The 21,834-nt window shown below is 44.6% G+C and overlaps 1 protein-coding gene across 1 annotated transcript in view; it reads left to right on the top strand.

The window, feature by feature from the left end:
* Positions 1–21,834, top strand: part of PRKD1 (protein kinase D1) — a 184,239-nt gene that overhangs the window by 139,515 nt on the left and 22,890 nt on the right. Inside the window, exons 3-4 of the mRNA XM_073577800.1 lie at positions 8,214–8,345; positions 11,737–11,897. Of these exons, the coding sequence (XP_073433901.1) occupies positions 8,214–8,345; positions 11,737–11,897 (293 nt within the window). The remainder of the gene's footprint in view (positions 1–8,213; positions 8,346–11,736; positions 11,898–21,834) is intronic.

The raw sequence follows: 21,834 nt of genomic DNA, 5'->3' as shown, positions 1-21,834 counted from the left end.
TCTAGATCCCCGATCAGTATGTCTTTGGAGTGTGAAAGGAAACTGGAGAACCTGGAGGAAACCCACGCAAACATGGAGAGACAATACATACTCCTTGTTAGTGGAATTTGAACCTAAGACCCCAGAGCAACAGTGCTAACCACTGAGCCACTGTGCTGCCCTTATGACATCCCATAGTATATTTGGAAGTAATGATAGGGAGTTGTTTCTCCCTATCTCCCTATCTCAGTAGATATAACACTCTTCTGGGAAGCCTTTCTATAAGATTTTGGAGGTGCCTGTAAGTCTTTTTCCATTCATCCAGAAGCATTTGAGGTCAGGGTTCTCTGCGATGTTCTTCCACACAACACTTTTCCCCACCATACCTCAGTTTTCATGGTGAACAGAAACCTTCCCATACTGTTCCCACAATTTAGAAGCTTAGAATTGTTCAAAGAGTCTTGGTGTGCTGAAGGGGTATTCCACTAGTATAGCAACAACCTCTTCTTGGGCTAAATGTTTAGCCCCCAAACGGTCTTCTGCGCCGGTGCTGTTCCCGTGTTGTTGGCACTCTCATTCTTAGGGCTCTCGTGCGTTTGTTGTGACACATGATGCCCATTGCCCAATCAGCACTGGCTTCACTGTCTCCGTCTTCGTAACAATTGAACATGAAGAGGAAGTCTGGGATCAGCTACAACCCAGACTTCCTCTTTATTTTCAGTTCGTACAAAGACGGAGACAGTGATGCCAGCGCTGATTGGGTGCCAGTGTCACAACAACCACACGAGAGCCCCAGGACCGAGAGTGCCAACACCAGTGGAACGCCGCTGGCACGTGAGGTGAGTATAGGCTATTTTATTTTAACGGGGCCAAACGTTTAGATCAAGAAGGGGTTGTCCTAGTATAGAATATTAAAATTTTCCTTCAATGGAAGTAAAGGGCGCCTGACCTGTGAAAAATGTCCCTAAAGCATTGTCCCTTCACCAAACTATGCAGCTGGCACAATGCTGTCAGGTAATGTCTTTCTGGCATTCACCAAACTCAGACTTATTTATCAGATTTCCAGCTAGAGGCTCCACGCCATGGCACAGAACTTTTTCCCACTATTCCAGAGTCCAATGCCATGAAGCTCCAAGCACATGTTTTGGTGCTGATCTTAGAGCAGTCAGATTATGAGTTCTTTAGAGCAGTGAGATTATGGACTTCTCTGCCACATTATTATTTTTTTATATAGCACCATTGATTCCATGGTGCTATACATGAAAAGGGGTTGCATCAAAATACAAACATCACTTACAGTAAACAAACTAACAATGACAGACTGACAGGGAAGAGGACCCTGCCTTTGCGGACTTACATTCTGCAGGATTATGGTGAAGGAGACAGGTCGGGGGTTGCAGTAGCTCCGATGGTGGAGTGTGGTCTGTTATGAATGGGTCACCGAGGAGGAGAGCAAGCCCAAGCTAAGCCACAGAAAACCAGAGAGGTTGGTAACTAAGCGGATTGCAGACCCCTGATTTTATCCACACAGCTAGCAGTAGCCGTGGAGCGTACCTACGATGATCCTTGACGCCTCGGCACAGAGAGCTAACTAAGCCTAAAGCAAGAAAGGGGAAATCTAAACTGCCCCAGAGCAGACCCCAAAGGAATAGATAGCCCCCAAACATATATTGTTGGTGAGACAAGGTGAAAACAAACGCAGGCAGGAAAATAGACTGAGCAAATGATGGGGCCCACACTGACTAGACAGGACAGGAAAGGAAAGACGCTGTCTGCAATCACGCAAAAAACCCTGCAAAAAGTCCAACACGTCTGATGCAAAAAACACTGAAGTCGCACGACTTCCCCACTATATCAGCACTCTGGTATGTTCTGAAAACAGAGCAAAAAGAGGCCAGTCTAATAAGGGACAAATACAAACTGGCAGCAGTAACATATGGACGGTGATTCAGCACAGCCCCAGCCGGAGCCGGCTGACCCACACAAAACTGAGATAGACAAAACCAGATTAAATGCAAACAGAATAGCAAATGAACACTTAGCTGAACATGCAGGGACTGAGCTGGAAACATCAGACCTCAGGAGGCAGAAGAAAATCACCAGCAGGGATAGAGGGAGTCGGCTGTCTTAAATCCCAATCTGAAACCCCAGATCTCCAATTGTCGTCCTCATTATCAGTTGGCAAGCCTCTGGTAATCAGATCAGCTCCATTACCTCCAGTAACCACCAGAGGGAGCCCAGAAAGAGAACTCGCAACCCCTTTGTCAATCTGACCAGCTCCACTACCTTCAGTATTAACCAGAGGGAGGCCAGAAAGCGAATTCACAACAGTGGTCATTACAGGTTGTAGGCATTTTTGAAGAGATTGATTTTCAGGTTCCGTCTGAAGAATCCAAATGTGGTGGGTAACCGGTCGTGTGGGGCACAGAATTCCAGAGGATGGGGGATATTCGGGAGAAATCTTGGAGGCGATTGGGTGAGGAACGAATAAGTGTGGAGGAGAAAAGGAGGTCTTGGGACGACCGGAGATTATTTGAAGGAAGATATGTGAGGGTGTTGCAGTGGTCCAAGCGGGAGATGACTAGGGCATGCACAAGCATTTTGGTAGAGTGGGGGTTGAGGAAGGGACGGATTCTGGAAATATTTTTGAGCTGGAGGCGACAGGAGGTGGTGAGAGCTTGGATATGCGGTTTGAAGGACAGGGCAGAGTCAAGGGTTACTCCAAGTCAGTGGATTTCAAGTCAGGGGAAAGTGTGAATTAATTTATTGTGATAGATAAATCAGGTAGGGAAGGTATGCGAAATGGAGAAAAGATAATTAGTTCCGATTTGTCCACATTGAGCTTGAGGAAGTGAGAGGAGAAGGAGGATATTGCTGATAGACACTCTGGGATTCTGGGCCAGAGCGTTAGATCTGAGATCTGAGTGTCATCAGCATATAGATGGTAATCAAAGCCATAGGAATTTGAGTTGTCCCAGGCCAAGGGTATAGATTGAGAAGAGAAGGGGTCCTAGGACAGAGCCTTGAGGGAAACGCAACAGAGAGAGGGCGAGATGAGGAGGTAGTGTGTGCGTAGGAAACAGTAAATGTTCAAGGAGCTCCTGGATGTCTTAACTGAAAAATAGATTCTGTGATGGGGCGTTGATTTGGGGAACTAGTCTGATTGCCGTATGTGGCGTCGGGATAGATTGTCCACTAATACAGTGCTGCCCATGGTGTATTTCCCTTCCTTCGGACCAACAATGTAGCATTGTAAAACTTTTGCTGTATAGACCGGTGTCTTTTTTTCAACTTGTTCAAATTTATAACTATGAAACTTGAATAATTAACACTGCAGGGTTCACATTGAATTGTAGATGAGCAAGAGGACAGGAAATGCTTTGTCCAAGAAATACAATTTGCCAAAACATTTGAGGATTGCTGCAAAATTGTTCTAAGTGGCTTTCGTGGCTGCTTCATGTGTGGGCAATGTTCTACATATGGTCAGCCCACTGAAAAATTGTGCAGTTTATGGGTTTTCTGTTCTTTGACAGATGTTAGCCACCTCTGTGACATTTCCACAACACAGAGATCTATGGTCTAAATTAACCCTTTGTGAAAGCTGTATAACACTGAATGCGCTGACCAGGGAGCTTCAGGGTAATAAATGCTGCAAGCAGCACGGACTGAGCGTCGTGGAGTCTGTCCATCCATCAGCACGGGCTGCGCATCCTGGAGTCTGTCCATCCAGCAGCACAGGCCGCGCGTCCTGGAGTCGGTATGTCCGTCCTTCTGTCCAGCATCACGGGCCGCGTATCCTGGAGTCTGTCCGTCCAGCAGCACAGCCACGCATCCTGGAATCTGTCCGTCCAGCAGCACAGGCCACGTAGCCTGTAGTCTGTCTGTCTGTCCAGCAGCACGGGCCGCGCATCCTGGAGTCTGTATGTCTGTCCGTCCGTCTGTCCAGCAGCACAGACCGCCTGTCCTGGAGTCAGTCTGTCTGTCCAGCATCACGGGCCGCGTATCCTGGAGTCTGTCCGTCCAGCAGCACAGCCACGCATCCTGGAATCTGTCCGTCCAGCAGCACAGGCCACGTAGCCTGTAGTCTGTCTGTCTGTCCAGCAGCACGGGCCGCGCATCCTGGAGTCTGTATGTCTGTCCGTCCGTCTGTCCAGCAGCACAGACCGCCTGTCCTGGAGTCAGTCTGTCTGTCCAGCATCATGGGCCACATATCCTGGAGTCTGTCCGTCCAGTAGCACAGGCCACGCATCCTGAATTCTGTCTTGCTGTCCAGCATCATGGGCCACGCAGCCTGGAGTCTGTCTGTCCGTCCAGCAGCACAGGCCACGCAGCCTGGAGTCTTTCTGTCCGTCCAGCGTCATGGGCCACGCAGCCTGGACTCTGTCCGGCCAGCAGCACGGGCCATGCATCCTGGAGTCTGTCCTTCCAGGTGTTGGCAAAAGTCTCACATACATGGGAGACTAATGTGCTGTAAGAAAATATAAATAACTAATATATATTTATATTAATGTGTTCTTGTACAACCTACCTATCCTAATGTAAGAAAACGAAAAATAGTCAAAAATAAGCATATGTAAACTATAATAAATGCTGAAGAAAATAACTTCAGTCCCAAAAGTAAGGTCAAGGCCTAACAGCAATAGGGAATGGAAATGCTCCCATTAGGAATAGACACAGAAAAAACGGAGCAGAGAACACCATCCAATAAAAAACATTAATTTATTGATTCAAATAGTTAACAATACAAAAGTATACATACCAATGATGGCTTATATAGTAAAAAGGAAAAGGAGGGATACTAAGGCCAAAACAGAGGTACACATGGTGATCCTGTGACCAAGGGTTATAAGGTGTATAAGCGACAATATGGTACAACATTGTAAATCCCGGGCAAAGTACCCATGCAAGGTGTAATTAATATTGTCTAGAGCATTAAGCAAGTCAAATGCCCTTCAGTATCTAAATAGTGTCACTTACCCATGATCGCCAGTGTGCCAATAACTGACTACTATTCTGGACATTTTAGTGTTTCACTGGATTCAGGAGACTATCTCTGACACTGTTATTTTGTGCCAACATGGCCCCTGTAGAGAAAAATTGAGAAGCCCTACCCTAGTAATGTCATTTTCACCTTACATCACTGTGACGTCAGCACCTTGTGTGAGTATTTCACACTTGTGTGTGACATTCACAAGAATCCAGGCGAGTGACCGGCTATCATGTGCATTCTTACTCTTGTATGCATTCGTCTTCAATAAATCTATTCATGAAAACATGAAGATCGGCAACATTTTTATGCAAGTCTATTATACTTGTTTAAAATGGTTTTATGGCATTAAAATAATATAAATATATATTTATATAGATTGTATCTATCCATTAGATTGTAAGCTTGCGAGCAGGCCCCTCACTCCTCCTGTAACTGGTGAGACTTATTGTTTGTTGTCTATACATGTCCTTGCTTAATTGTGAAGTGCTGCAGAATTAATATATATCTATATATATCTATAAATAGATATATATATATCTATATATATCTATATTACGTATGTATATGATTTGCTTCCATTTGTGAAGTCTCCCTAAGGCCTGTTTCACATTTCAGTTATTTGACGTAAGTCAAAATCCGCCAGGTTGTGAAAAAACGTTTCCGTTGTGGCACAAACTGATGGCACCGGATCCGTTTTTTGACGGATCCGCTTTAGTAGTGAGTGACTGAAATTTAAAGGAAAATGAGTCGAGAGAGAGAATTTTTCTGCTGCCAGAGCGGAATTTGAAGTTAAATTTCTGGCAAGGAAATTCTTCTGGCCGTGCTCAGTGTCAAAAAGCGGATCCGTTGCCGGATTCCGTCAAAAAACAGTTGGTAACGGATCTGCCGCCCATAGGCGACCATTATAACGAATGGCGGATAGCGGCGGATCTGTTGCTATCCGCTATTTTGACGCAGACAAAAAACGTTTCATTGTCCGTCCACTGAAGTCGACGGCCAAGAATATTTTGGCGGATCCGTCAAAAAACGGATCCAACGGATGACCATCCGTCAAAATCCGCCGCTAATGCAAGTCAATGGGAAAAAAAACGGATCCTTTTTGTTGCAAAACGGCAGATTTTGACTGACATCAAACAACTGAAGTGTGAAACAGGCCTAAGGTGTACTTACATATACACTCGTAGGCTCCTTTCACATTGCTTTGGCACCCATTCAGTGGCCTCGTCGGGGTTAATGTCTGAATCCCCCCTCAAAACAGGATTTGGACATATGAGTTGACTCGGTCATAGACTATATTGGCGCTGGCAGAGCAAATGTGCACTCTGTCATGCATCATTTTTGGGCTTATACGCCTACTAGAGGCAGACACTGATGTCTAGTACGTCTGTCCTCCTCTAGTAGGCGTACACACTCGAAGATGATGCTCAGCAGGGCGCATGTTTGCCCTGCGGCACCATTAGGCTATGTGCACACATTGCAGATTTGCTGCAGATCCACTGCAGATTGGCTAGTGATTTACAGTACAATGTTATTCTATGGAGAAAAAAAACTACTCTACTCATGCTGCAGAAAAATCAGCGTGGAAACGCAGCAGTTTATTTTCCGCAGCATGTCAATTCTTTGCGAGGATTCCACAGCGTTTTTACACCAATTCCATTATAGGAATCTGCAGGTGTAAAAACACATGCCAAATCCGCACAAAATCCGCAATACATCCGCAGGAAATCCGCATAAAAAACGCGTGGATTTTGACCTGCGGATTCTGCCAAAAGATGCAGATTCCGCACGGAAAATTCCGCACAGCAATCCACAACGTGTGCACATACCCTTAAAGTTTATGGCCCCCATCGAAGCATACGTCCGAGTTCCGTTTTGGAGGTGGGCGTTCGGACGTATGCCCCGATGGGGCAACTGAAAGCACCCTTACAGATATGTAAATGATAAAAAAAAAAAAAAAAAAATGAAAACAGAATTTTAAAAACCTCTCAATATATATTGAGTATGAGCGCCACCCAAATAAGTCCCTGCACTTACATGCCTTGTCTTTCTTTGGTCAGTGAAGTTATTACTGGTTGTCTGAGGAATGTTCTGCCATGCTGAATGCACTTGGGCAAATCATCAAGAACCTTGGCTTGCAGCTGGCAACCAATGATCCCAGATGTGCAATAAGTCTGAAGACGCTGCATGCCATGGTAGCATGTTTAGGCCTTGGTAGCTTGTTTAGGCCTTGGTAGCTTGTTTAGGCCAAGGTAGCATGTTTAGGCCAAGGTAGCTTGTTTAGGCCTTGGTAGCTTGTTTAGGCCATGGTAGCATGTTTAGGCCAAGGTAGCATGTTTAGGCCAAGGTAGCATGTTTAGGCCAAGGTAGCATGTTTAGGCCTTGGTAGCTTGTTTAGGCCTTGGTAGCTTGTTTAGGCCTTGGTAGCTTGTTTAGGCCTTGGTAGCTTGTTTAGGCCTTGGTAGCTTGTTTAGGCCATGGTAGCATGTTTAGGCCACACAAGCAACATATTGCCTGGCGGTGTTGTGTTGAAAAACTTCTCCTGGGACATTGGAGAAACTGCCGTACCACTGGTTCCACAACCAAATCTAATGTTGGTGCACCTGGAATGAAGACAGGAGGGATCTGGTTACTGTACAGTGTGCCCCCACACACCATAATCCCACGAGTTGGACTGGTGTGATATTCTCAAGAAACTAGTTTCACAGAATCCTTTTCACTTCCCATTCGCATGAGGCTGATTTGGCACATGGACAGTTAAGGATATCAGTGACAGGGACCATCCATAAGATACACTTTTACGTGTTTGGATAGCTTTTATGCTCTTTAATGAAAAAACGCTAAGTACCTTACATTTTTAACATTTACCGCAATATTGCAGTATTGGACTTCATGTATTCATTAATTTCACTGTGAAAATAATGTAACATGGTCAGCTTAGACTGGACAGATTTCTTTTTTAATGTATGTTCGTTCTAAAAGATGTTTTCCGAACCTAATCCTTTGTGGCATATCGATGTGGCCTATGTACAGAGCAGAGGTCCTCTGACCTGCCTGGGGAGGTGGAGAATGAACCGAGGCAGGTACAATGCTCTCCATTCTCTCCTGTAGCAGCCGCCTCATCCTTCATTCTCTGCTGGACTATGCCATAAGGTCACTTGTTGGGAATACTCCTTTATAGCGTTAGCAGTGTCTTCCATTATGATGCAGCCAGACTAACATAAATTGAATCTTTTTGTCATTTTAGCCTCTGCAACCTTTGAAGATTTCCAGATTCGTCCACATGCGTTGTATGTTCACTCGTACCGTGCTCCAGCCTTTTGTGACCACTGTGGAGAGATGCTGTGGGGCTTGGTGAGGCAGGGCCTCAAGTGTGAAGGTGAGTAGTAGGACCATTCTGACCATGCGTAATGGAGAACAACTAGCTGTAGATAGATCATTCTTATCACTGTTGTGGCTGATCAATGTTTTCAATAATAGAATTGTTGTAAACCCACTTGATTCTCATGTCCCATTTCGTTGACCACGACAGTGGTTGGGTGGGCACAGTACAGGAACGGGAGTACCACCTATTACCTGCTGGCTTCTGTTGCTCTTCTTCTGATGAGCTGACTTGGTGCAACGTCACACGCAATGATGATGCCAGGCTGGCTAATCCAAAGAGTTGCAAATGTCTTTAAGTGCTCTGGACGGAAAGCCACGTGTTTGCTGTGCTACACATCACCAGCTAACACAGGCTGAGGAATGGACTAAGGGGCCAGACTAAAAACATTTTTCTACAAAAGAATGTCATAGATGCAATCAAATATAAAAATTGGCAGATATGTTGTGGGGGTTTTATGGTCTCCACTGTGTATTTGCAGCTGTTTGCAAAAAAAAAAAAAAAGTAATTTTCTTGTGCATTTGAGCTTTGTTTCTCATCCTAGTTGATCACTTTTACTTTTTGTCTGGCTATCTACTGTGTTTGCTAAACAATAACTCGTTGGTCTGGAAACTGTCAAAATTACTGGAATAGCATTTTCACGAGCCTTCACGTAAACAACCCTTCCAAATCATGTGTTTGGATTTTTGTCGCATGAGCAGCTATGGAAGGAAGGAAGCAGTCTACAGGCTTGGCTGCTCCTTTACTTAACAACTTTTAGCACCATAACCCCATATAAAGTTGAAATAGAGTGATGGTTAATTCATGTAATACCGGCAAACCCGCAAAAATAGGTAAAAGAGGTTGGAGTCCTTTTGAGGACAAGCTATGGAAGAATGACTTGCCGTGTTCTGCAATATACCTAGAGTCGCGATAAAATGAATACTATGGACATGGTAATCCCACTCGATGGCACCTGTCATGTGGTGGGATATATTTGGTGGCAAGTTGAGCAATCTAGTTTCAGAGTTGGGCCAGAAAAATGGGCAAAAGTAAAGATCGGAATAACAAGTGTAAAAATGTGATGGCTAGACGGCTGGGTCAGAGCATCTCCAAAACATGAGGACTTTCTTCACTCTATCCAAGGTTTTTGGCATACGATCTCTTATTGCTTTTTTTAAGTATTGGAAATAAAACATTATATATATTTGTTTTTAGACCTGCTGGATCTGCTTGTTGGATTTTCCCATCTCCAAAACAGCAGGTGTTACTGGTATGGTGGATACCTACCCAAATTGTTATTATGTATTTATATAGCACCATTGGTTCCATAGTGCTGTACATGGGATGGGGTTACATCAAAATGCAAATATCACTTACAGTAAACAAACTAACAATGACAGACTGATACAGAGGGAAGAGGACCCTGCCCTTGTGGGCTTACATTCTACAGGATTATGGGGAAGGAGACTGTAGGTCGGAGCTTGCAGTAGCTGCGATGTTGTTGAGGTGGCCGCGTGGTCGTTACAGGTTGATAAATCCAAGGAAGGACTCCTTATGAAATTCCTAATGTTGTATACACTGCTGAATATGTTGCTTCTGGCTATGATAGAGAGATGTCAGGACACGCAGCACATCACAGCGTATGCCACTGTGTAGCCATGGACTGGCCATGCTGACCCCTATCAACCTCTGAAGATGCCTACAAAGGGTATTCAAGCGTCAGAGCTGGACCAGGGAGCAATAGAGGAAGGTTGGTTAGGCTGATGGATCACATTTTCTTGCCCGTCATGTGGAGGCTATGGTGCATGTACGTCCCTTGCCTGGGAAGAGATGTCTCCATGGTGCACTATAGAAAGAAGTGACACAAAACTGATGGGAGGCAACATGACCCTCTGGATAAAGTTCTTCTCGAGTCCTGACATGTGGATGTTACTTTGGCTTAGATCTTCCATAACCATAGCAGTCATTGGCCTCTGTAAGCATCACTATTCAGGAATGTTTACAGGGATATGACTTCACAACAACTAAATTTCAATGTATTGGTGGCAGATACTGAACGCCACCTACACAGGTCTTGTATAAATCCAAATCCTGCTCCCCTTGAGAAAGCCATACGTGAAACATGCGTCGGGGTCTTCAGCCTGCACTTGTGAGGTTATGTGCCTGCACCACTTTGCATTCATTTCTAGGTTACTTACTTCCATTTTGGATTTTTCACGTCTTCACCATTACTAGCATCTTATTTGCACGGCTTTTGCACAATTTGCACATATATTGATTAATATATATGCACTATGTACTGATGTCCTTTTCATTATGGATTTCATCTGTTGTATCAGATGTAAATACTTAAAATCTGTTGTATCATAACTTATTAATGCTTTGGATGTCCTTATTTAATAGGAGGTTTTTATTCTAAGCCCTAATACATTTTAATGGCCTATTATTTATTTATTCATCTATTTATTCATTTGTTTGTATGTCCATATGATATCCATTTGTAGATTTTATATTACACAGACGCTTTCATGTAATCTATCTTGCACGTTACTACCGCAGTGCGGCTGTTCATTTGTTCATAGTGTCCGTACCCATTTTAAGTATGCTCATTATTGTTGAAAAATATGAATTTTTTACTTGATTCTAATAAATAATAATTTTAGACATAGCTTCCTTTTCCCTCTTTTTTTGATTCTACACAGGTCTTGGTAGTCCTTGCTAGGAGTTCAATTATTTGTTCCATGAGGCCCTACACAATATCATCCGAAGACTTGTCCAACAAATGTGATTTGAAGTATTAAATTAACACATTGCTCCTATATGTCAAATTCTCCTACTGGTGGTGTCCAGCTGATCCCCAAGGGTGTAGCATTTGTGACCCCAGCTATCAGCTGGTGTCGTCTCTGTAGGAGAAATGATGCCTTTCATGTTAGTAATTCAAAGGGATGGCCAACCATTCACTGCAATGGGTTAAGCCATGGGAATAACGGATGATGTTAGTGGCTCTACACACCTTATCACATCCATTTTGCCCGTTCATTGTCCGTATACTGTAAACCGGAGATCTCGCTCTTCATTTTTGTCTTTGTAGACAATTGAAGGTTTCCTATAGATAAACTAAGAGTTTTAGCTTCTGCTCCTCTTCTAGTCTCACTCCATCTCCGCTGCTGGCTGCGGTTTGTTGATGTGGCTCTGCAGTGTCGGCATGTTGATGTGACGTGACTGCTGCCACCAATCGCTGGGTGCAGCGGTGATGCTGATATAGACAGCACCCACGGATTTTAGCTAAAGTTGGATATTTGTATTTACTTCATTCTGGAACTTTCAGAAAATGTTTACCGGCCACATGGGCAAGGTGGGAAATGACAGTGGAAACCCTTAAAGTGTTTTTTCTATTTTTCTGCAGGATGTGGTCTCAACTATCACAAGCGATGTGCTTTTAAGATACCCAACAACTGTAGTGGTGTCCGAAAACGAAGGTTGTCAAACGTGTCTCTAACTGGATTATCCAGCATTCGCACAGTGTCCTCAGAGCTCGTCTCCTACTCTTCAGAAGACACCCTTCTGGTAAGTGGCAGCGGGGATGCTCGGGCACATAAGTCTGATGGCCCATGTGTACGCCAGGCTAGCCTATCTCCACCAGTATTGGTAACCCACGTGCTGCACATAAATTGCATTGTCCACACGGCTGCATCATAATAAGACGTGGTTCATACTGTTGTCTGAACTCTGCTATTAGAGTCACGATCTGATGTGTTGCCCTACGAAATGTCACTGTGATTACATTTCACGGCCATGAGGGCAAAGAAAACACATTCTTCTCTTTACAAAGGAAACTTTATTACACTGTTTGGCTCTCCTGTGACATCAGACTTCGTGGCAGGTTCCAGCATCTGTCCTTCAAGTGCACTAGTCTCCTCTGTTTATCAGTATAAAGCTGTTTTACCTCCAGGGCCTGGGCTACACGCAGCTTTTTATATGCCCCCCGACGGTTGCAGTGCTCCCTACATCCTGTCCAGTGATTGTCAGTGCAACAGCACTGTGGCACTCGGCACAATGTGACTGTTTCCAAATATCCAAACCCAGTATTTTGTTGCCTCAGAATGCAGAGAACGTTTCCATTGCATAGGATTGCACCTTTCTTACTTCTTGGGTGTAACAAAAGGTTGTCAGGAAACTGCTTATACTTTTGTCGCTCCTCTTGTCTGCGACTTGATTTCAGGAGACCATATCTGCCTTATATCCCAAGCCTTAAAGGGCTTCTGATAGATGTGGATGTTTAACTGGTTCCTGGCCAGCGGATAAATGTGGCTGGTGTAATAAGGCCAACATAGGTCTGGTCCTTAAAGGGTTCATCTACTGCCCTGCACTAGCAAATTCACCCAAGACATGCTTCAACTCAACATCAGCTCTGTGCGGATGATGGCGGGGTGACTCTGATGAGCGTATGGTGTAGGAAAAAGTAAAAATGGATATCAGGTGTGCCAGCCTGTGTAGGAGACATTTAGGAACAGCATTCAAGGATAAACAACCTGGTGGCAGCTGTTTAGAAAGAGGAAACCTGATAACATGGAGACAGAGACCATAAGATGCTTGAAGAACCCTCTGATTTAGAGGGAATAGTTTATAGTTGTATAGAGTGAAAAAAACCTGGTCTTCATCTAGTTCTACCTTCCTCCACCAGTTACACATTCACCATGGCTAGAACATGTATTCTTCTCCACACTTTTCTGATTCATCTTCAGCAGATGGAAACATCATTGTATTGTGTTTCCCATGTTATCACGTAGCTTACGATTACGTATTTAAGGGCAGAACCTTATGCGATCCGCATCGTCCACACACTGGTCTGAATCCTGTTATTTGAGGGACTGATGTGTGGACTGACAGAAGCTGGACTTTGTTACTCTCATGGAGTGCTCATGTGTCAGCTGGAGGGTTTCTTCATGGTGAATTGATGGACTACCTCCTTATGAATATTTGCCTAAACCCCTCGGGATGTCGGGGTTTATCGCGTGGGAGCTTAGATTGGGGCTCCATTAGTTTCTTCTTTCTGGATCACCTTGCCCACTCTCATTCCTCTGTCATCTAACCAAATCTTTCATATGTGTGTCTTCTTTTTAACATTACGTCTTTTTTTCTTTCTGTCCCTTTACGCTGCCATCTGCTTCCTATATCAGTCTCCTCTCAGCCCCAGTTTTGGAGGTACGTGATGTCTTTGAATCTCATTCTCCCAGCCACCATCATTTTTCCGTACCTTCCTTCCTCTCTTGGTGCTGTAGCAAGGGTCTAGGACGGTATCGCTTATAGGAGGGGTCTGCGGAAATTGCACTACATTACTGTGGTTTCTATGATTCTTTCAAAAGTGTCCAGAGGGAAGAATGATTGTACAATAAAAAATCTACTAATTACCTCTCTTAAAAGGGTTATCCAGGACTATGTTAAGTTTTTTTTTACTATGGGTCTAAGAACTAACGGGCAGGTACTTGCTAACTTCCTGCCTGTTATACCCAGCACAGATCTCTGCTGGCACAGAGTGGCCACTGACCGGTCCTGATGGAAATTCTGTGGCTTCTGCTGATTTCATGTTGACAGTGCCAGCAGCTTTTCTTCCACTCTGCTCTGTCAACAGAGTAACCCGGAAGAGAGCGAGCGACTCTGATGACATGGAGCAGCTGAATTTCCCGCAAGAGCAGTCCGTGACCGCTCTGAGCCAGCTCCGGATAGAACAGGCAGGTAGGTGTTAACTCCCTACCCATTAGTTTTTTGGCTCATAGTAAAAAAATACTAGTCTTGGAAAGCCCCTGCTGCTCAATTGCCATCATTCATTCTAGTTAGTGGTTTCTTCCAGGACCACCAATACAGTTAACTTGCCACTGGTTGGTTGCAGCCATGTGACTGATGGATGGGATGACCTCCCTCCATAAGTTGCTGTGGCGTTCAGGGAGGTAAGTAAGACTTCTTTCTTTATTTTTTCAGGAGAAGAGCGGACCAACTTCTTATTAAAGGGTATCTGTCAGGTTTTTGCCATGTAATCTGACAGCATTATGAGGTAGGGTGAGAGACCCTAATTCAAGCGATGTGTCACTTACTTTACTGGGTGCAGCAGTTGTGATGAGCTCTGAATGCTGAGATTTGTGTAAGCCCACCTACAACACTAATTGGCAGCTTTCTGGGTATCAACCCGCCCACACCACTGATTGGCAGCTTTCTGGGTACATCTCCACCCACACCACTGATTGGCAGCTTTCTGGGTACATCTCCACCCACACCACTGATTGCCAGGTTATGGGTATAACGCCATCCACACCACTGATTGCCTGGTTACGGGTATAACTCCATCCACACCACTGATCGGCAGCTTTCTGGGTACATCTCCACCCACACCACTGATTGCCAGGTTATGGGTATAACTCCATCCACACCACTGATTGCCTGGTTACGGGTATAACTCCATCCACACCACTGATCGGCAGCTTTCTGGTTATAACTCCACACACACCACTGGTTGCCAGCTTTATGGGTATAACTGTCCACATTACTGATTGCCAGCTTTATGGGTATAACCCTGCTCACACCACTGATTCTCAGCTTTTTGTGTATAAATCCGCCCACATCACTGGCAGCTTTCTGTGTATAAACCTGCCCACACCACTGATTGGCAGCTTTCTGGTTATAACTCCGCCCACACCACTGATCGGCAGCTTTCTGGCTATAAGCCCGCCTACACCACTGATCTGCAGCTTTCTGGCTATAAGCCCGCCCACACCACTGATCGGCAGGTCTCTGTGTACAACTCACAGTGACAGAGAGCATTTAATCAGTGGTGGGGGTGTCTGGACCAGGAGGCATAGGCAGCTTCTGCTGTAATGATAATCTCCTGCTGATAAAACACAGATAAAACTCTGCCCTTAAATTCTGGTGATCTCCGCTTACATAGCAAAAACCTGCAGGCAGATTATCATTAATGCCTTTAAATTTATCCATGGATGTCATAAAAGCTCCTGTATGGCGGTGTCACAATATCTTTTGTCCATACAGTGCATGATGAATATTGGAAACCGTACATTACTCCCTGTAAAAGGCAGTGATTGCTTCAATCTCATGATGACAACTTACACTGGTATCAACTAAATATTACTCGCTTTACCAATCTCCCAGCACTCCTGTGCCAGCGCTGTCCTTCTGCCCTGCTGGTCTGTGTTTAGTCCACCTGTGATGCCATGTGGGCACGATATGGAGATCAGTGGTGTCGCCATGTCGCCTCCGACGCCCGTGATTTGGCTGCTGCAGTTGTGTTGACATGCCATCACTAGAGAATGATAGACAGAAACCGGTGGGCAGTAGGGATACATCAACACCGGACCTGTAGGGTATTGGTAGGGTGAATATTATACTTTTTTTATTTTATACTTTTTTAATTTGTTTGCATTAAAATAAGTTACCATATTTTTAAGAGTGTGCTTTACAGCAGCCAAGAGAACTGTAGGAAATGGTGGACTGGAGATGTTCATTGACTTCTATGGTTGAGTTTTCTAGGCATGCTCCATGACCTGCACAGAGGTTACGGTGCAACAAGGGAAGGAGGTGAGCTGTGACCATCAGCTATTGGAAATTGTATCATCCTGTCTTATATATTTATAGTAAAACTTTATATAGTAAAATTATTTGAGACCGCCAACCAAAACTGCATTGAAAAGTGGTCTTCGTCCTCAGTCAGCATGGTTTGTGGCAAAATTGAAAAATCTCATACTGAAAATCTGCTCTCAATAATGGGTGGCCTTTTGGAGAGGTTTTCATTATATAGGCGATACCTTACATTGCATCCCTGCCTCTATTGATAAGAATATGGCTACTGAAAGCTGATTTCTGCAGAACAGGGATTGTCGTCTAGGCGCAGGAGTAAAGACCGGCATAGACAAGCTGGACGTGACGTCCTCCCGGTTTCCATCGTTGGCATACAAGGTCACCTTGTTTTGCATAGTTAAAATCTTCTTCTTGTGACTTTTAAAGTTAATATTCATTGGAGCAACTCACTCAGGTAATGGCAGGTATGATCTGCCCCGCTGTTCCTGCCCAAAAGCAAAATGTACCGGTCATTGGTGAGGAACATATTGGCATCTAAGCTGCAGAGGCACATCCGCTTGGTGTGTCTTGTATTTGCAAAGACATCATTTAGGACGGTGCTTTATGCATGAGAAGAAACGCTGATCTTCTTCCAGGAGCCCGCGCGTGTGTAAAGAAGGGGCGGCTCCACTTGTTCTAGCATACATTGCTGTTTGGCTTGGCTCGGGCCTAGTTCCTGCTGCTGGCTTGGCTCCACACCTCTCATCTCCAAACTACATCCTCTCCATGCTTCCTGACTGCACAAGATGACCATGGTCCTGCCCTGTCTGCTGGATGAGCAGATGAAGCCTCAACATCAGTCCTGTCCTCTTACAGTTAACCCTTTGCCATGGCCTCTGTTTCCAGATGTTAAAGTAATCAGCTTGGAATGGCTTAACGAGGATTATTTACGTAGGGGCAGCATCCTCTCGGTGAGCCCCGACCACTGGGGCTTGCAATCTAAACCGCTGAACCCTCCTCTTTAGTCTCACCAGAGCCTATCCGCTGCTTGACTACTGCTCACAGTTTCCTCTTGGTAGTGAATGGGTTATGGCACCTCTCAGCGAGCTCCCCATCAGCTGCAGTTTCCATCATGTAATCTGGTTTTAGCAATCATTTCCTGGAGCTATTCCAGCCAGAGCTCAGTCTGGAACAAAAATCCCTTGGAAATAACCCACAGATCAGGCTTACAAGGCTAAAAAGCTTCTCGGCCTCTGTTCTCCCAGCAAAGCCAGCAGTGGGCCTTTTATTGTTTTATCTTTCCCTGATTATTGCGGATGAGTGCCTTACAGTGATTATGATATATTAGGGAAAGCATTAGCTAATATTACATAGATTGCAATTCTCTGTAGCATCCTCCTTTTCACATGTAGGATACTGTGGACTATCCACCAAGATGACAACGCAAGCCTTCTCTTTATCCGGGGAGATTCGGGAGACCCTCCTATACAGTGCCTACAAGTAGTATTCAACCCCCTGCAGATTTAGCAGGTTTGATAAGATGCAAATAACTTAAGGGGGTTTTACACTAAGCAATATCGCTAGCAATATCGCTAAAACGTCACTGGTTTTGTGACGTTATAGCGATATTGCTAGCGATATCGCTATGTGTGATACTTACCAGCGACCGGCTCCCCCGCTGTCCATCGCTGATCGCGCGAGAATGTCCGGCTCCATTTCTCGTCGTCTGCTTCCTGCTGGGCTTCCTGCTGTGACGTCCAGCGACGCGTGGAGGCGGGCGGGAGGACGCAGGATCGCTGTGTGTGAATGGTAAGTATCGTGCGCGGCGTCGCTGCTGCATCGCTGTGAGATCTTTCTCTATGACAGCTCACTAGCGATCATTTAGCGATGCACCAGCGATCCTGACCGGGTCGGATCGCTGGTTGGATCGCTGGTGCATCGCTAAATGTAAAAGGGCCTTTAGAGCCTTCAAACTTCACACAAGAGCAGGATTTAGTAACAGATGCATAAATCTTACAAACCAAAAAGTTATGTTGCTCAGTTAAATTTTAATAAATTTTAAACATAAAAGTGTGGGTCAATTATTATTCAACCCCTAGGTTTAATATTTTGTGGAATAACCCTTGTTTGCAATTACAGCTAATAATCGTCTTTTATAAGACCTGATCAGGCCGGCACAGGTCTCTGGCATTATCTTGGCCCACTCCTCCATGCAGATCTTCTCCAAGTTATCTAGGTTCTTTGGGTGTCTCATGTGGACTTTAATCTTGAGCTCCTTCCACAAGTTTTCAATTGGGTTAAGGTCAGGAGACTGACTAGGCCACTGCAATACCTTGATTTTTTGCCTCTTGAACCAGGCCTTGGTTTTCTTGGCTGTGTGCTTTGGGTCGTTGTCTTGTTGGAAGATGAAATGACGACCCATCTTAAGATCCTTGATGGAGGAGCGGAGATTCTTGGCCAAAATCTCCAGGTAGGCCTTGCTATCCATCTTCCCATGGATGCGGACCAGATGGCCAGGCCCCTTGGCTGAGAAACAGCCCCACTGCATGATGCTGCCACCACCATGCTTGACTGTAGGGATGGTATTCTTGGGGTCGTATGCAGTGCCATCCAGTCTCCAAACGTCACGTGTGTGGTTGGCACCAAAGATCTCGATCTTGGTCTCATCAGACCAGAGAACCTTGAACCAGTCTGTCTCAGAGTCCTCCAAGTGATCATGAGCAAACTGTAGACGAGCCTTGACATGACGCTTTGAAAGTAAAGGTACCTTACGGGCTCGTCTGGAACGGAGACCATTGCGGTGGAGTACGTTACTTATGGTATTGACTGAAACCAATGTCCCCACTGCCATGAGATCTTCCCGGAGCTCCTTCCTTGTTGTCCTTGGGTTAGCCTTGACTCTTCGGACAAGCCTGGCCTCGGCACGGGAGGAAACTTTCAAAGGCGGTCCAGGCCGTGGAAGGCTAACAGTAGTTCCATAAGCCTTCCACTTCCGGATGATGCTCCCAACAGTGGAGACAGGTAGGCCCAACTCCTTGGAAAGGGTTTTGTACCCCTTGCCAGCCTTGTGACCCGCCACGATCTTGTCTCTGATGGCCTTGGAATGCTCCTTTGTCTTTCCCATGTTGACCATGTATGAGTGCTGTTCACAAGTTTGGGGAGGGTCTTAAATAGTCAGAAAAGGCTGGAAAAAGAGATAATGAATCCAAACATGTGAAGCTCATTGTTCTTTGTGCCTGAAATACTTCTTAATACTTTAGGGGAACCAAACAGAATTCTGGTGGTTTGAGGGGTTGAATAATAAATGACCCTCTGAATAAACTTTTCACAATTTAAAAAAAAATTAAACAAAGAAATAACATTCTTTTTTGCTGCAGTGCATTTCACACTTCCAGGCTGATCTACAGTCCAAATGTCACAATGCCAAGTTAATTCCGAATGTGTAAACCTGCTAAATCTGCAGGGGGTTGAATACTACTTGTAGGCACTGTAGATCAGCCAATCCTGCTGATATCTACTTGTTTGGCTGAATTAAGTCCAATGACTATGGAGACATTTACTATAAATATGTACTATACTATTTTACTATAACCTCACCTTATTATATGCTAACTTATGAAAAATTTGATGTAATATAAGATACAAAGTATGCTTTGTCACCCTAGCAAGTCCTATTCTGCATGAATTAAAGCAATAGTTTGCTTTATCTTTCATTATTATGGTTTTATGGCACTTTTTTGTAAGTATTACAAGTCCTCCTCCTTCCTCAAAGACTGCACAACTTTCCTATCCATACAATGTCTGCTGATGGAGGAGCGTGTGACCAGACCTGTCCTTCAGCCTCCACCAAATGAGAAAACGTCACGTGGCAAAGCTGCTTTTCATTTGGTGTAGACTGATGGACAGGTCTGGTCTCATGCTCTAACATCAGTAGTGATTTGTGGACAGGAGAGCTGTGCGGTCTGCTGGGAAGGAGGAGAACCTGTAATACTTGTATGTCAGTGACTGCCACAAAATCATCTCCTCAACACATCTGTTAAACTACAATCAATGTTGTTGATCCCTTTAAAAGGGAACATGTCAGGTGAGGTTATTCTCGCTGCCCAAACCACAGACAGCATGAATCGGAGCCGTGCTGCACGATTGCAATTAGGTATATTCTTCGCTGAAATTCTTTGGTGTTGTAGAAAACAATAGTTTAATGATGCACCTTTGAACCATAGGCAGAATCATGACTAATCCGATGCCACCTCAGGGTGACTTTTTCCCACCTCGATCCAGGTGATTGACTGGTCTCACTGTCGCTCGCCTGGAGCGATGCTGGGACTAGTTCATTCTCACCATATTGTTCCTGGCCAGATTCTTAAACTTTGTTTTCTTGGACATGCTGGAGTGTTTCATACAACGCTGTACCGAACTGCGCTTGTGCATCCGGTCTCTGATCATATACAGTACAGACCAAAAGTTTGGACGCACCTTCTCATTCAAAGAGTTTTCTTTATTTTCATGACTATGAAAATTGTAGATTCACCCTGTAGGCATCAGAACTATGAATTAACACATGTGGAATTATATAATTAACAAAAAAGTGTGAAACAACTGAAAATACTGTATGTCTTATATTCTAGGTTCTTTAAAGTAGCCACCTTTTGCTTTGATTACTGCTTTGCACACTCTTGGCATTCTCTTGATGAGCTTCAAGAGGTAGTCACCGGAAATGGTTTTCACTTCACTTGTGTGCCCTGTCAGGTTCAATAAGGGGGATTTCTTGCCTTATAAATGGGGTTGGGACCATCAGCTGTGTTGTGCAGAAGTCTGGTGGATACACAGCTGATAGTCCTACTGAATAGACTGTTAGCTGTTTTTTCTTGCCATATGACAAATTCTAGGTAAAGAAAAACGAGTGGCCATCATTACTTTAAGAAATGAAAGTCAGTCAGTCTGAAAAATTGGGAAAACTTTGAAAGTGTCCCCAAGTGCAGTGGCAAAAACCATCAAGCGCGACAAAGAAACTGGCTCACATGAGGATAGGCCCAGGAAAGGAAGACCAAGAGTCACATCTGCTGCGGAGGATAAGTTCATCCGAGTCACCAGCCTCAGAAATCGCAGGTTAACAGCAGCTCGGATTAGAGACCGGGTCAACACCATGGTTCAAACCATCGTGTCTTTGTGCGACGCAGAAAAGGTGAACGGATGGACTCACCATGCCTGGTTCCCACCGTAAAGCATGGAGGAGGAGGTGTGATGGTGTGGGGGTGCTTTACTGGTGACACTGTTGGGGATTTATTCAAAATTGAAGGCATACTGAGCCAGCATGGCTACCACAGCATCTTGCAGTGGCATGCTATTCCAGCTATTCCATCTGGTTTGCGTTTAGTTGGACCATCATTTATTTTTCAACAGGATAATGACCCCAAACACACCTCCAGGCGGTGTAAGGGCTATTTGACCAAGAAAGAGAGTGATGGGGTGCTGCGCCAGATGATCTGGCCTCCACAGTCACCAGACCTGAACCCAATCGAGATGGTTTGGGGTGAGCTGGACCGCAGAGTGAAGGCAAAAGGGCCAACAAGTGCTAAGCATCTCTGGGAACTCCTTCATAACTGTTGGAAGACCATTTCCGGTGACTACCTCTTGAAGCTCATCAAGAAAATGCCAAGAGTATGCAAAGCAGTAATCAAAGCAAAAGGTGGCTACTTTGAAGAACCTAGAATATAAGATATATTTTCAGCTGTTTCACACTTCTTTGTTAATTATATAATTCCACATGTGTTAATTCATAGTTTTGATGCCTTCAGAATGAATCTACAATTTTCATAGTCATGAAAATAAAGAAAACTCTTTGAATGAGAAGGTGTCCAAACTTTTGGTCTGTACTGTAGGTTCCCTTTAACGCCTCCCTGTTCACATTTTATGTTGCCCTACTATCTCATATGCA

Source organism: Dendrobates tinctorius, unplaced genomic scaffold (assembly GCF_039654945.1).
Source record: "Dendrobates tinctorius isolate UK_male_01 unplaced genomic scaffold, ASM3965494v1 ptg000057l, whole genome shotgun sequence".
Taxonomy (NCBI): Eukaryota; Metazoa; Chordata; class Amphibia; order Anura; family Dendrobatidae; genus Dendrobates; species Dendrobates tinctorius.
Note: the sequence above shows the minus strand (reverse complement) of the source record. Positions and strands in the feature narration are given on the sequence as shown.